Consider the following 17,000-nt stretch of genomic DNA (forward strand, 5'->3'; position numbering starts at 1 on the left):
GAGACAGGGTTTCTCCGTAGCTTTTGGTTCCTGTCCTGGAACTAGCTCTTGTAGACCTCGAACTGGCCTCGAACTCACAGAGATCCGCCTGCCTCTGCCTCCCGAGTGCTGGGATTAAAGGCGTGCACCACCACCACCCGGCTATTACCTTTTTTTATGAAATTTTTTTTTAAAGTTTTTCTTTGTGTGTGTGTGTGTCTGTCTGACTGTGTTCATGTGCATGTGAGTGAGGAAAATGGCCACCGATCCCCTGGTTCTTGCGACTGAAATTGGGTCCTGCACCAGAACGTTATGTGCCCTTCATCACTGACCATCTCTCCAGTCCTTGTTGTTTGGTCTTTGAGACTAGCAGGCAGGTCTGTGAACCATAATTTGCCTGTCTCAGTGTTATGATTTAAACAAAATGCTGCATGTCCCCGAGTGGCCGCAGGCAGTGTGCAGCGGGTCCCGAGACCATGGTGGGCCTTGAAGTCAGCCAGTCTCAGTCAGGGAGCCCCCGAGGGACAGTGGGTCCTAGGCAGGGAGCCAAGTGGTGGGTGAGAGACAGAGCTGGATAGGCATGCCATACAGATATTTATTTAGTGGATAATGGAAGGAAAAGGGGGAAGGGAAGGAAGGAGAAGAAGGAAGAAGGAAGGGAGATGGAGGGAGAGAGAGAGAGAACGCAAAATGAGTGTGGAGGATGGGGGGGTAAGAGGAGCCATGACAGTCTCTTTGAGAGAGAGGCACAAAGTCTCAGGCTGGAAGCTGAAGATCAGCTTGCCTCGGTGGCTGGGGGAGGGAGTGGGTGGGGCTTATTTCTTAAAGGGACAGGACAGCAGGATAGACCATTACACTCAGTCTTCTGATTTATTTATTCTTATTTATTATCCATTTATTTACAATGAATAAAAATTTTACTCTTATAGTTTCTTCCCCTTCCCCTTATCTTGACCACTTTCTATGTCAACATTTTCACTTAAAAAATTTGTTGAGTTTCCATTATTTTGACTATATAGATGGTTTTCTGGTCTAAATAAAGTATACATGCTGATTAAATTTCCTCTCTGTGGTGGTTTGAATGAGAATGGCCCCTATAGGGTCCCATATTCCATGGCTAAGACCCTATTCACTATTCTGGGAAGGTTTAGGAGATTGGCCTTGTTGGAGGAGCGTGTCACTGGGGTGAGCTTTGAGGATTCAAAAGCCCAAGCCAGGCCCAGTCTTTGTGTCTTTCTCTGCTTACTCCCTTACCCCTCCTGGTGGATTAGATGTGAGTGAGCTCTCAGCTACTTCTTTGGGTCCTTGTCTGCCTGCCCCCTGCCATGCTTCCCACCATGATGGTCACGGACTCACCTTCTGACTGTAAGCAATTCACCAAGTAAATGCTGTCTTTGATGAGTTGCCTTGGTCGCAGAGTCTTTGCACAGCAATAGAACAGTGACTAAGACACTCCAAGAGAGAGGTGTCACTCCAAGAGAGACACTCCAAGCATATATTAAAGGGGGCAGCATAGTGGAACAATAATGTGCATGAGTGACAATTGCAGGAGCTAGCCATGATAAGCTAAATAGAAAAAGATCACCTGTTAGGATTAATGAGTCCTGGCCTTCAATAGCTTTTCCCTCCTAGAACCTTCTAATATAAGTTACTAGAAGCTGTGCCTAGGTAGAGGATCAGAGGATCACCTGTTGACCATTAACTGCAGTGTATTTAAGTCTACATGGTGTTAATAAAGATGGGCTTTCTGAACCAGCGTTTGGGAGCTGCGTGTGTCGGTCTGTCTCTGCATCTGTGTCTTCAACCTCCAGCCCCCTTGCCCGAAGCTCGCGAACTGGGTGCCAGCGCACAGAGCGCAGACACAGGGGTGCAGTGCGCAGCAATCAGCCAAAGGAAGTTCTTTACTTCCAGCCATGATCACCTGCTAGAGTAGGACTCAGCCATTGATAAGTTTAATGGATGCCTGACTCTCAATAGTTTACCCTGAAGCAACACCTGGTTTCAGGAAGGACCACAAACTGAGATTACTTGAGCAACCACCCAAGAATTGACCATTCCAAGGGAAATGCCTAAAGTTCCAACCGTTGTAGATAGGATCCCCTGCCAGCAAGCACTCACCAGACCACCCCTAGACAAATGTCAGCCAATCAGGGGTCCTGAACGTTAGAAATCCCTTCCCCTGCCTTTACTATTATAAAAATCCAACTGTAACAAAGCTCAGGGTTCTCTGATTATTCCAATATGTTGGACACACAGAGAGACCAAGTTTGCAAACTTGTACATAATAAAGGCTCTTTGCTTTTACATACGGGACTCGGTCTCCTTGTTGGATTTTTGGCTGACCTCGTGGATCTTGGCATAACAACAATGGCACCATAAAACCCATTTATTTTAGCTGTTAATTTTTTAAAAAAGCAAAAAAAAAAATCAAACATCTAACAAACTTTTTTTTACTTCCATAATTCTCAAACTTGTCACCGTTACAAAATGTTTGTGAAGACATCATAACAAGCCATTTATACCCGAATTTCCACATTTATAAGAACAGAATTGTAGCCGGGCAGTGGTGGCGCACGCCTTTAATCTTAGCACTCGGGAGGCAGAGGCAGGCGGATCTCTGTGAGTTCGAGGCCAGCCTGGTCTACAAGAGCTAGTTCCAGGACAGGAAACCAGAAAGCTACGGAGAAACCCTGTCTTGAAAATCCAAAAAAAAAAAAAAACAAAACAAAACCAAAACCAAACAAACAAAAAAAACCCAGAATTGTATGATTCACTCTGTTATTGACAACACTAAAATCTGCTAAATATTTAACCTGGAAACTTTTACAAATGTACAAATAGTTATATGTGATGTAAAATTGCAGCATTAAGGAGTGATTTTTTTTTTATATTGTAGTATGCCTTTAGATTTGAAGTCAATGTCTTTAAGTTCCTTGTTTGTTTATTTTTCACTTTATGTGCATTGGTGTTTTGTCCACACGTATGTCTGTGTGAGGAGGCTGGATCCCCTGGAGCTGGAGTTACAAATGTTGCGAGGGGACGTGTATGTGCTGGGAACTGAACCTGGGTCCTCTCAGTCAATGCTCTTAACTGCTGAGTCACATCTCTCCAGCCCCAACATTTGTGGTTTATTGAGACTGATTCTTATTATGTAGGCCAGATTGGCTTTGAACACATAGAGATACACCTGCCTCTGCTTCTTGAGTGCTGGGATTAAAGGCATGTGCCACTATGCCTGGCTTTGTTATAATTTTGTTATGAAAAATAAATATGCTTTTAGTTTGTAAGTTATAGGCAAAACAATTTAAGATATTTAAAGGCTATATAAGTTCTTAGTAAATAGAGCATATGTAATTTAATACAGACAGAAGGGCCTTGGCATCAAGAGACAGCTAATGTTTAGACACAAATGGGAAACAGTAAATAGAATTCGTCACAGGACACACTCAAACATTAACTACTCACATACTTTCAAATCACACCCAAGCTGGGAATACCCTAATTCTGTACTGAAGAAATGATATAATCTGGGCACTGTGGCAGAGGCCTCTAATTCCTATGCTCAGCAGTCTGAACAGGAGAATCCTAAGATTAAAGACAATCTGGGCTGCATGCATAGGTAGCATGCATTCTATGTGGAAGTGGTAGGGAAGGAGGGAAGAAAGGGGGTTAGGGCAACAGAAGAGGAGGAGGAGAGGAGAGGGAGAAAACGAACTCCTTAGCTCTTCAGCAGATAAATGGACGGGTCCCAACAGTGGTCAGGTCTACTCATCTTGTCTCTCCCTCAAAGTCATCGTGCAAAGTAAGGCAGAGATGATTGATTTCCAATTCCAAACTCCTGATTCTGAGAGCTGGCCCCTTTAGCCCATCTGTGCCTTAGACTGTTAGCGTGCTCATCTTCTCCCACTGCTTCTTGCTCTGTGCCTTAAGTTGATTTAGTGAACTGCCACTCAGTCATCCAAGCACTTCAGAACCTTTCAATTCTGTGCCCTCCAGCCGAGCCACACAGTGCTTAAAGGGCATCAAGGCAGCTTATGTGTTCTTGTGGTTCCTGTTCGTCTCCAGAGGAACTGTATTTGGAATCACAAAGGAGACCCACCTCTGTGTGTGTCTGTGGTGGCATTTCTAGCATTTGACTGAGGAGGGAAGACATATCTTGAATGTGGGTTGGACCTTCGCAAGCTTGGGCTGGATCCTAGACTGAATAAAGATGAGATCTAGGAAACAAGAAGAACGCCAGCATGCATCTTTCTGCTTCTTGGTGTGGATGCCATGTGACAGTGACTTCACAGTCCCACTACTATTTTTAGTACTGGAGCCTTTACAGTTAAACCTGGGCTACAGCAAGCTGGGCATGGCCACCCATTCTCAACACGGTGGCTGACTAAGGAGACAAGCCATAGAGACTAGCAGAGAAAGAGGATTTGTTCAATGTGTTCACAATGGGAAGAGGAGCAAATAAGGAGGCACAGTGAGCTTTATATTCTTTCTTTGGGTTTTGACACAAGCTTAAATCAGAAGTGAATGGGTATATATAACTAGTAAGTCCTGATGTAGGCTTCGCCTACCCAACACTGGCCCATCATTGTCTCAATTTCCATTGGTCCAGCAAGGTTGCCTGATTGTCAGAATTATTTGAAACCTCTTCTGAGGAGGCAAGTTCCTTTTCCAGTTGGCATCAAGGCTTTAACCTTTTCTTTTCCTCAGTATGCGATTCCCAGGGGGCAACTTTAATTTGGGTAAAGTTTCCACCCTTTAGGTAGCCTGATATCTGAAGGGAGGATCTTGAATGTTTATCAGTAGAGCATTTCCTCCCCTGCCAGGATGGTTACCATGCCATCCCTACTCTGAAGGACTGTATCCCTTCAAATCAGGAGCTAACCCAACCCCTTCCTCTCTTCAGTTGCTTTTGTGAGGTGATTTGTCACAGGAAACCTCTCTAAGATGCTAACATTAAGTTTGCAGGGTTACACCAAGAACCTGGGGGAGTCATCTTTTGGTACTATCAGAGGGTTAGGATAGACCTGGTAAGGGCTCTGAGGAGCACTGTGCACAGCATGCTTAGGGCACCTCCCAGGGTTCCTGTGGGGAGGAAGAAGCAGATGGAGAGATTTCGAACAGGAGATGTAGCACACAAAACTCGCTCACATCAGCGGGTGTGAGACAGGAGCGGATGATGATTTTTTTTTTTTTTAAATGACTGTTTGAAAATTGCTTACCTTTATTATTTTTCAACTTACTTTTTTAAAATTTAAAAACAGTCTTTTTTATTTTACATACCAATCCCAGTTCCCCCTCCATCCCCTCTTCCTACTCCCCTCACCTTCTCCCCACTCTGACCCCCTTCTTCTCCTCAGAGTCAGGCTTCCCATGGGAAGTCAACAAGGTCTGAACAAGGTCTTTCCCTAACATCTATGATGAGCAAGGTACCCCTTCATAAGGAATGAGCTCTCAAAAGCCAGTTCATGCATTAGGGATTAATCCTGTTTCCACTGCCAGTGGCCCCATAAACTGCCCAAGCCACACAAACGTCTCCCATTCAGAGGACTTTACTGGGTTTCCATTTGTAATTCTCACTTAAACTGAGTGGTGGCCTTAGGGGGTTCAGACTATTATCATTTATACTAATGACTCTATTTGGATTCTAGGACCCTATGACAGTAGAGATTCTTTGTTTCCCAATGAAGGGGGCTTAAATTTGAATTAATCCTATTATATGTGAGTGGAAGGACTTTCTATTTGTTTTTTTTTAAATATTTATTTATTATTTATTGTGTATACAATATTCTGTGTGTATGCCTGCAGGCCAGAAGAGGGCACCAGACCCCAATACAGATGGTTGTGAGCCACCATGTGGTTGCTGGGAATTGAACTCAGGACCTTTGGAAGAGCAGGCAATGCTCTTAACCTCTGAGCCATCTCTCCAGCCCAGGACTTCCTATTTGTATTAGGCATGAAGTTCATTGTTTGAAAGTTAGATCTAGGGTATGGCTATTTAGTATTCGTAATGGAAAAAACCAGAAGGGAAGAAGAATCTGTTCATTTTCACAGCTAAGGCTTTTAAAGGAAATATTACTAATGAGCCTTTCATTCCACCTCATCTTCCTCCCTTGCAATGCTCCTGCTGTCTGTCTCAGAGTTAAGTGAATGGGAACAACGTTGAGGACTCTCAGAGGTGTGAGTTCTTACTAACACTTCCTAAGGTAGTGCCACAGATTGGAGCCCTGCAGCTTTCTGCTTGCACCAAATGGAAAGGCAATAATTAGGATAGTTGTGTAATAATTATACAATCTCCATGCATAATAACAGGTCTGAGGAGTCAGTATGACATGGGGGCAGGATGTCTCCCTCCTCTCCTCATCTGGAGCGAGGAGCTATTCAAGAACATCTTTGGAAATTAATAACATTAGGTAATGTTTGGGCTGAAAAGGAGATATATGGAAAAAAATTTTTTTTAACAATGAGAGTGTTCTTTTAAAAAATGTCATATAATAGTACAGCATGTATTACTCATCCTTACTTTTTCTGACTGGAGAAACCTGTTGGGATCAATCTGAAGGATCTGTGTCTTGTTCCAATTGTTCCTTGTAGACTGTTTAAATGCTAATTACTCCTGTAAATTTGAGCTTCCAGAATATTTACATACTTCTATCTTGGATTGGTGTTTGGATGCCTGTACAGATGGATCAAGCTTGAAAGATGTGCCCTCTTTGTCTTTGCTTTATGATATATTGGATCAAATGAAGAAAATGACTAATTATTGATATTATGTTGTATAGTGTCTGTGTGTGTGTGGTGCTTGTTCGTCCCAGCCACCCAGAACCAAAATAACTGCACAGAAACTGTATTGTTTAAATCACTGATTGGGCCATTAGCTCTAGCTTTTTATTAGCTTAACTCTTACATCTTAATTTAACCCATCTCCATTAATTTGTGTATCACCATAAGGTCTTGGCCTACCAGCAAAGTTTCAGAATGCCTGTCTCTGGCCACAGTTCCATGGCTTCTCTCTGACTCTGCCTTCCCTCTCCCAGCATTCAGTTTAGTTTCCCCCACCTAGCTCTGTTCCCCATGGCTCTGCTATAGGCCCAAAGCAGTTTCTTTATTTATCAATGGTAATCACAGCATACAGAGGGAAATCCCACATCAATATTGGGAATTATTGCCATTGCTACCACTGCTATAACTGCTGGAATAGCTCTACATCAAAGTCTTCAAAATGCATGATGTTAAAAATGATACTCTTATTCAGAAAATGTATGTACTACTCCAAGACATATAGATAGTAGACTATATGCTGAAATCACTGATTTAGAGTCAGCTGTGATTATGTTAAGTGACCAAGTTGTTAACTTAAAAAGACTGTCATTAAGATGTGCTTGGAATGTGAATCATTTCTACTCGATGGGATAAGGTTAGAAAACATTTATTAAATGTTTCTGAAAATATTAAAATTACTGACTGCTATTACTCAATGTTTGTAGAAGATTATCTGTTAATAAATTATTGGTGGGGATTGTTGGTGTCTTGGGAAAGTTAAATCCATTTGATCAACTTGAGATTTCAAGCTCTTTCTATGCTGTAATATTTATATTGATTATTTGCTCGTTTTTGTTGTTTTTAATAGTCTAGGAAAAAACCCAACATCAAAAAAAGTAATTCAACACCGAGCAGTTGTATTCAATATTATATAACAAAATATGATTAAACAAAAAGTGGGAAATGAAGGCGACTTGGTGAACTGATGTCAGCCCAGGACAATACACTTGCCAGACAACCCTTGAAAGCAAGAGGATGTTTGCAGTGTTATGGCAGAATGCTGTTTTCACACTCCAGGAAGCGTTTCCTTGGCCAGGTGTAGTTTTTTTTTAAAAAGTTTATCTTCTGGGAAAATGCACAATTAAAGGCATATAAAAAGCTGCTCTTTGTCTAGTAAGAAAAAAATTCCAGCATTATAAGTTGGTATCTTGGGCACTCTGTATTTTGTAGTGAGCTGCAACCATATAGTGTGGCTAAGAATAAGGCTCTGCACTCTGTTTTTCCTTTTGGCATCTGTGGTCTCTTTGACTGGATCTTTTAATCTTTCAAACTTAATTCTAGCCTAAATCTGAAACCATGAGCCTTGCTAATGGCCTCCTCCGTTAGTATTTCTCTTCCTTCTTCCTCTTTCTAAACGAAAATAAGACTACCTAGAAAAACTAGGTTCTCAGATTTTTCTACATTCAATGAGCTTAGAACTTCTTTGTTACACAGGGTTCTTCAGGTCTCTTTTGTATCTACACTATATCATATAGTATCTAATGACAAGCAGGCTACGGGAAACACACACCTAAAATGTAAAGCCAATTCTATGAGGCACCCAAGACCAAACTACTGTGCTTTACCCGTTACCTTGGCAACCACTAGCTCTGAAGTAGCCTCTGTCTAATAGTTTTACATTTTCATTTACCAATTTTTAAATTAACTTTAAAACTAATGAGTTTGGTTTTGGTTTTATTAAATGCCATTTTTTGCAAACCTTTTGAGGCATGACTCTGAAATTAAATAATTTATTTCAGCCATTTTCTTCTTTATATGAAATGCATTGTATCAATTTACCTCAATTATAGTTATTTCTTTTATATGAATATGTTGTTATTTCTACTAGTCTGAAAGAATACCTTTGTTACTAAGACGAACACTACCCCCCACTCCACATCTTCTGTTGCTTGTGTTTGCAGCATAGGCTCATGAAACCAGCTGGGAGCCATTAGAATATCCTAATCATATGAAATGTACCAACAAAAGAACTGAGCAAAATAAACGTATTGTGGAAGTGGTTTCATGTGGATTCTAGGTAAAGATTTTTGAAATATTTCAATTTTGCTACTACATATTTGAACTGAACAGCCTATTTTAATTATGGGGGGGGGGGCAGTAAGCAAAAGCATTCTGGTTTTTCTTTTTAAGTCTCTTCCACGCGTCAGAAACAGACAAAAGAAACTAACAGGGAAGCACCGCACGAAGAGGCAGGAAACAAACGCCTCCGCGGAAGATTCGCCTCTTCGGGAAAAATATTTGGCGCGATTTTTGAATTGCCCGCGCGGCGCGTGGATTGGCCAATGAAGTCACTAAGTAGCAAGGCTACTGACATGAGTAGAAATTCTTTTGCTTACTTTCACTTTTGGTAAAACAAAGCTCCAGGGGCAAACCAAATAAACATGCAAGAACAGCACTGCACACAAAAGCAAACGTTAAAACTGAGCAATAGATGTTATCTGTGCTCAGGTGCTTTCAAAGACCGGAAAAAACTTTGGTGTCCAAGGCGCCAACGTTTCATTAATAAGTGCTCAAGAATCTTACCAAGTCATCATCCCGACGACCTGTGGGTGGCTTACTGTTACAGCTAAGAAATGTCTATTCACAATAGTGCCACTTCCTTCCAGTAGAGTGAGTGGCTCTGGAAAGATCATTTGAGCTAAGACTTCGAGATCATGGAACATTCAAATCCCAGAGCCTTGTAGATGGCCTGTCATGATTGCTACAGCATTGCTGTTCTGTGGTTACAGTCCGTTTCCCACTTAGGATAGAAAAGATAACTTTGCAAGGGAACAAACACCAATGAAACACTAACGTTTTTTAAGATCTGAGATTAGGTGCTCTTACAGAAAAGCTCTTTCAAAAAAAATCAAATGGGATAGACTCCCCTAATACATACTCCCTACTATTGGCCTTTATGGCTTGTTAGAGGCCGCACTAAACAAACATGTAACAGCTATTTCATATGAAATTGTGGTGGCTCTGAAAAGAGCCTTTGGGTTAAGAGCGAGATAGGCGCGCTCACTTGGAGCTGGTGTACTTGGTGACGGCCTTGGTGCCCTCGGACACGGCGTGCTTGGCCAGCTCCCCGGGCAGCAGCAGGCGCACGGCCGTCTGGATCTCCCGGGACGTGATGGTCGAGCGCTTGTTGTAATGCGCCAGGCGCGACGCCTCGCCCGCGATGCGCTCGAAGATGTCGTTGACGAACGAGTTCATGATGCCCATGGCCTTGGAAGAGATGCCGGTGTCGGGGTGGACCTGCTTCAGCACCTTGTACACGTACACCGAGTAGCTCTCCTTGCGGCTGCGCTTGCGCTTCTTGCCGTCCTTCTTCTGCGCCTTGGTCACGGCCTTCTTGGAGCCCTTCTTCGGGGCGGGCGCGGACTTAGCGGGCTCAGGCATGGCGAAGAACAAACAGAAAACAAAGAGATTTGGAAGTGAGTATATGAACGTAGTCTGCACAGGCCTCTTTTTAAATAAACTTGTGTCTATGCTTATCGAGATTTGCAAACGTCATTCACAAAGTGTCCAATCAAAGCAAGAAATTTTCAAAACCACGCTGTCACTGGCTTAGATGAAACTGCTACACGTAACCAATGAAATCGCTCCGTTTTCGCGCCATGCGTTGACTATAAACGGAACCAGTGTAGCGTTCTTATTGCTGAGATCGTTCTCACAGCTAATTTCCTACTACCATGTCTGGACGTGGAAAGCAGGGTGGCAAGGCTCGCGCCAAGGCTAAGACGCGCTCCTCCCGGGCCGGTTTGCAGTTCCCCGTGGGCCGCGTGCACCGCCTCCTCCGCAAGGGCAACTACGCGGAGCGGGTGGGCGCCGGCGCCCCGGTGTACCTGGCGGCCGTGCTGGAGTACCTGACGGCCGAGATCCTGGAGCTGGCTGGCAACGCGGCCCGCGACAACAAGAAGACGCGCATCATCCCGCGCCACCTACAGCTGGCCATCCGCAACGACGAGGAGCTCAACAAGCTGCTGGGCCGCGTGACGATCGCGCAGGGCGGCGTCCTGCCCAACATCCAGGCGGTGCTGCTGCCCAAGAAGACCGAGAGCAGCCACCACAAGGCCAAGGGGAAATAAGTTGATTGCCTGTCTCTTGGACTGTCCTGGTGGAAGTCACCTTAAAACAAAGGCTCTTTTCAGAGCCACCTACGAAAACACTGGAAAGCGCTGTACTACTTGACGGTGGTAGAACCAGCAGTCTGTTCTATGTTAAAGGGACAAAGAAATGTTAAGTGAACTCAGCCCTAAATTTATTGATGAATTAGACCTTCAGTGAAGATATGCTACTTGTTACCCACTTAAATACTGTGCGAAGCCAGTGTTATAACAGTAAATTAGCATTGAAAATCACGTGTTCTCTATTACATGAGTAATCGCAAGTAATTACATTTACAAGAGGACCTACATATATAGTCTTTTCAAAACCTTAATTCTTTGTAGTTTTATGCTCGTTTTCAACTTTGGATTTTTGCTTTGTTTACATAAGGGTATTTTTGTAAAAATTTTGAAGGCTGCTATTCTTGGGTTAGTATTGAGTTTTGGAAGGTACATGCAAAATTAGGCGCGGGGTGGTGGCACAGGCTTTGACGAAGCCTAAGGTGAGAGATTTGAATTCTGAGACATCTTGGAGTCCATAGACCTAACAGAAAAGTTAAAATAAAAAGTTCTACTACCGAGGGACTTAGAAACTTAATACAAAATGCAAAATTCGGTGCTTTTATATTTATCACGAGTTCATTGACGTTAGTGGGAAGAGCAACTCTAGAAAGAAAAAGTTTAAATAATGATTTACTGAATTTAATCACCAGAATCCGTATTTTATCTGAAAACTACTTGCAGTATATATTAGCAGTAGTTACATTTAAAAGGGTGCTGGAGAAATGGCTTAGTGGTTAAGAACAGTTGCTGATCTTACAAGAAGACCAGAGTTTAGTTCTTAGGACTGAACATCAGATGGGGGGTGAGCGGTGGGGTGGGGTCCGGTTCTGGCATTGAGGCATATAGAAACACCAAATTTATGCAAACAAAACAGAACAAACAAAAACAAAACTATTCATCTCATAGGTTGAGAATATACTGCCTGTGGTTTTTTTTGTCAACCGTCGGTTACTTGAAGTGAACCAAACATATCGTTTCTGTACGAGCAGAACTCAAGGAGCTGAAGGAAGACCGTCAATCAAAACCAGGAATTCTATTGGATCGCCCTGCCTGCCTTGGGATTCTGTGATCAAGATCTTCAAGTTAGTGTTTAAATGACAGATTTGAAACTCAGAGGAATAAGAAATCCTAGCTCTTCCACTTTTTGTTGTTAATTTTCTTTTTCTCATGAGACTTGGCCTTCCTCAGCAAAGACAAGAGTCATGAGCACCCCTCCAAAACACCTATAGAAAAGTGCCAGCATTTTACTAGGTTTACTAAAATAGTCACAGTCAGTCACACGCTCGCTTCCAGCATGCAGACTGGTTCTTAACAAACCGAGACTTCGTCAGAGTAGTCGGTGTTGCTTTTTCCACTGAAAAGCTCAGTGGAGACGATGGGATCTCACTGCACCTCCTCACTGCTCATCCATCACCCTTGCACACAGAGACACTTGCAAGTACATGTTCACTCTCATGCATATTTGTACACACACCACACACCACACACACACACACACACACACACCCTAGGAAGTGTTCTTTCAGTGCCTGGCAATGCCTAGTGTCCCACCCACCAGTTTCTCCACCCCACAGCCCTCATCTCCCTTGTACACAACCATCTCTACATTAAAATGTAGGCTGGAGTGGAGGCCTGAAAAAGATGGCTCAAGGTTTAGGAGCTCTTGTGGTTCTTTCAGAGAACCTGGGTTCAGTTCTCACGCCCACATGCTAGTGCACAACTGTCTACTTCAGTTCCTGGAGAGATGATGCTGTATTCTGGCCTCTGGTAGACATCAGGAGCACATGTTGTATGTTTATATATATATATATATAATATGCAAGCAAAAACACTCATCCACATAAAGCTAAATAAATTAAAAGAAAAAGTTATGCCTTTTTTTTATAAGTAAGAGGTTTTTAGGTTCTAAATTGAAATGACGAATATGTAAACCTAAAAAAAAAAACAATAAAAAGAAGAAAAAAACAAATATTCAAAGTATTCTATAAAGTTTTTTGCGTAAAAGAAAAATTTGTTATTTAGCCAGTCTGATACTCAGGCCTGCAAGGCCAGGGCTCAGGAGGTTCAGATAGGATGGCCTAGAATCTGAGGCCAGGCATAGCATGTCTGGGTAGCATGAACTGCAGTACTATTTTAGCTGCTACCAACCACTGTTGAAAAATGTCTTATAGATACTTTATGTAAAGTTGCCTATTAAATAATGGTTTAAATTTTAGTGTAAATGCAAAATTTTGGGGAAATTAAAAAAAACATGGATTTTTTTTTTTTACACTGGAATAGAATTTGTATAGAAAAGATTATTTCAGCAACTAGCTTACAAATGTACATCTTTACACATAAAAGTAAAGTGTGTTTGAGAAAGATTAGGCTTTATTCGTAGAAAGTTCCTGCCCAGGGCTGAAAAGATGGCCCAGTGGTTGAGAGCATTGTCTGCTCTTCCATAGGACCCGGTTCAATTCTCAGCACCCATGTGGCAGCTCACACTTGTCTATAACTCCAGTTCAGGGAGATCTGATGCCAATGAACATAAAATAAAGTTTAAATAAATGTTAAAAAAAAAAAAAAGAACGAAAGTTCTAGCCCAATGAGGGCCACGGTGTTGCAATATGGGAAGCTGTCAGTATATTGTGTTTGGGGGTTAAATTTAATTCAGAGCTCACAGTTCATGGTTCAGGTCCAGGCTGTGAAACCTGGGCGCGCAGAGGCTGTTTATCCTGGCAGTTCAAACAGGAAAATACTTAGGGTTCAACTTCAAATGGGGTCCTTTCAGGAGACCTGGATACACACCTACTGCCAATCAGCCAATGGCTACCAGTATCCATACTGATTGCATCTGATGGCATTCTTAGGTTTTGGATTGATTTGGAAGCTAGTGGTCTGCAATGTTTAAGGCTGCAACTGACTTTTATCTATTAGCCACAAGGTATTGTTTCGACATAGAGGTGGACAACCACATTCAGGGCCTTAAAACTAGCCAAAGATATGACAACCACCCCACGGACCAGTAAGATTCCATCCTCTGTTAGGTCTGGGCCCCTAACTCTCCACATCATCTCAGTCCTAGTCAAGGAGTCTTTGAAGACACTGCTCCCCAGGAGTTCTCTCCACAGATCCTAACTTACAAGTTAAGGAAAAATAGTTCAGGAGATTAAGAAAAAAAAAAAAGCATTTTCATTTGCTGGGACTATGCATAGCAGTCACAGACGAACAACCAGCCTCGAAGATTTTATCCAAACTTCATAGAAGCAGTTGGATGATTCTTTGAAAATATTGGTGAAAGCCAATTAAATAGAAAATATGTGAGAAGAAATGAGATTTCCATATGATGCAATTTATATGTGAAGTTTATAATATAGTCAAAATGGAATGGAAATATCAGTATCGACCCTAGTATATTAAGTAAACTTATCTTATATGTGAAAAGTGACCTTTAGCTTGACGCATTCAACAACTGATGCAGGTGACCAATTCACCGATTCATGTTGCTTTTATGAAAAATTCTTAAGAGGAATAATAATACTGATATTAAAATGGCATTTTGAAAGCTTTAGCTAGAGGAAATTATTTGAAATGTAGTCACTGTAGAGAAGGAACACAAGGTGATTCACAGCGGTGTGCGCCCTAGAAAGTGTGCACTGCCCGCCAGTGCTCTAAGCAGCAGCCTGCGGTTGCTCTCTCTGGACCGGGTAACCGGTTGTTAGGGGGCCGCTCGGCTTTTTGTATTTTGCACAAAGTCAGCGTACTGCTTGTGCGCTCGATTCTCCAAATTTAAAACAGGATAAGGAGTTAGTTCATTAGAAAGCACAGACAGGAAACCAAACGCCTTTTTTTTTCCCCCCCACTTAAGCCTTCCCCTCCCCCACAGCGGCGGGCGCAACTTTCCGCCTCCTCCCTCAGGTTCTCAGTTCGGTCCGCCGCCTGCTCTATAAAAGCCGGTGCTCGGCTTCGGTCCCAGTGTTTCCAGCTTTCGGCTCTCGAACATCTAACCATGTCTGGTCGCGGCAAGGGCGGGAAAGGCCTGGGCAAAGGCGGCGCCAAGCGCCCACCGCAAGGTCCTGCGCGACAACATCCAGGGCATCACCAAGCCCGCCATCCGCCGCCTGGCCCGGCGAGGAGGAGTCAAGCGCATCTCTGGCCTCATCTACGAGGAGACCCGCGGGGTGCTGAAGGTGTTCCTGGAGAACGTGATCCGCGGACGCGGTCACCTACACGGAGCCGCCAAGCGCAAGACCGTCACGGCCATGGACGTGGTCTACGCGCTCAAGCGCCAGGGCCGCACCCTCTACGGCTTCGGTGGTTAAGCTGATATATTTCATGCTCAGCTTTCTAATGGCCCTTTTCAGGGCCACCCACTTTATCCTTTTAAAGAGTTGCAACATTGTCCATGTTTACAGCTAGAGATTCATTCCTTAGTTTGCATAGCTCCCTGTAGATTCCTTTGCCTATATTTTTTCCTTAGTTAATTGAAATGGTCAATTTTATCACATCGTTAAGTGTTTTTTAAGCAAGTAGTTAACAATCACTAGCCCCTAATCTTATTGAAACTGAATGCTCAACTACACTAATTTAGCGGCACAGCAATTAAAAATGCAAGTGTCGGCCCGGGCGATCTTGGCACGTGCCTTTAATCCCTGCACTCGGATGGCAGAGGCAGGTGGAATCTCTGAGTTGAGACGGGCCTGGACTACAGAGCTAGTTCCTGGACAGGCTCCAAAGCCACAGAAGAAACCTCGAAAAACAATAATAATAATAATATAACAATAATAATAAAATGCAAGTGTCCCACTAAGCTACCCAATTTTATGCAACAACTTGTATAAAATTTTGAGTGCAAAATATTAGCTTTCTGGAGATGATTTCTCGGTGTTTTAAGAACATTTGCTGGTGTTTGGGACAGGAGTTCACTTCCTGGTACTCTTAGAAACAACGCCAACTTCATTTAATATCTCTTCTGGCTCACATTCATGTGCACACAGGTGTGAAATTTTTTTTACCCAGGTATTTCAAAGGATATAAAAAATCATTATTTAAAAAATCAAATTCAAATCCCAAAGCAAAGGGAAAGAAATGGAACAAGGAGAATTTTTTTTTTTTTTGAGATCGTGGTCTCACATACTACCAGCTAGGCTTTAATTAACTTTGTAGCCGAAGCCGGCTTTGAACTCCTGGCTGATTTTCCTGATTGCATCTTTGGAGTGTCTGATTACAACAGACAGCACCACCTCTGGTTTATTTTTCTTACTGCTGCATCAGGCTCCTTCACTGACTATGAAGACAAGGGTCCCAGTTTGGGCAAAGTTGGATGGCCTTCCAACTTTATTAAGTTCCCCTTTATTAAGCTGGGAGACAAAACAAACCCAGTCACAGCTGTGGTTCAACACAAACCTCTAGAATACTTTCAAGTTTTATTAGTGGTTTGGTGGATAAAAGGACATAGATCTAGAATGGATATTATCACTGTGTGTGACTGAATGTTGGGCAGGCCATATACCAAGTATATTTAGTATATCATGAATTTAGCATCCAGGTTTTTCATGTTTAAGTACTTCACAAGTACTATTAGTCTCTTGAATCTTTATCTCTTTAAACACATTAACATGATTGCACAAATTATTCTTTATTGTTTTATTTATTATATTTGTTTCTTAGTATCAGAACTAAGTAATTTCAATTAGTACCATGGGAGACATTTTTAAAATGTCAGGATACCAAGACTATGAGTTTTCCAAGTATCATCCACCCCTGGAACAGATGTATTATTATGGCATCATATATATAGATATAAATATTTAATATCTATTATACATAATAGATATAAAAATGTTGTTCTTCTATTTCAGTGATAAAATTATCATAAGATAAATTACTTGTTCTTAATTGTATGACTTTTTCTACATAGAGTGTGTTGTGCTTTCCTGTCCGCTTTAAGGGACAAGCCATGCCCATTCCCATTACCTCTGACCTGCACACGGCCATCTTGGGCCCTTCCTTTTCTGCTTCCTTGATGTGCATGCTTTTTATTATAAGGAAGACCTGGGAATGTTATGGTTT

At 42.4% G+C, this 17,000-nt stretch overlaps 2 protein-coding genes and 1 pseudogene across 2 annotated transcripts; 2 read left to right on the forward strand and 1 right to left on the reverse strand.

Moving 5' to 3' along the window:
* LOC121443923 overlaps positions 1-15,275 on the forward strand; it is a 31,341-nt pseudogene extending 16,066 nt beyond the window's left edge.
* LOC121443921 (histone H2B type 1-C/E/F/G/I) lies at positions 9,777-10,197 on the reverse strand. The gene has a single exon (XM_041645684.1). The coding sequence runs from the start codon at positions 10,177-10,179 to the stop codon at positions 9,799-9,801; it is 381 nt and encodes a 126-aa protein (XP_041501618.1). The 5' UTR covers positions 10,180-10,197; the 3' UTR covers positions 9,777-9,798.
* On the forward strand, positions 10,456-10,919 carry LOC121443917 (histone H2A type 1-E-like). The gene has a single exon (XM_041645681.1). It carries the CDS (start codon positions 10,473-10,475, stop codon positions 10,866-10,868), a length of 396 nt encoding a protein of 131 aa, XP_041501615.1. The 5' UTR covers positions 10,456-10,472; the 3' UTR covers positions 10,869-10,919.
* Positions 15,276-17,000: the final 1,725 nt, after the last annotated feature.

The sequence above is a fragment of the Microtus oregoni genome, unplaced genomic scaffold (assembly GCF_018167655.1).
Source record: "Microtus oregoni isolate MIOR12 unplaced genomic scaffold, Mior012 000115F_ref0000277, whole genome shotgun sequence".
NCBI lineage: Eukaryota > Metazoa > Chordata > Mammalia > Rodentia > Cricetidae > Microtus > Microtus oregoni.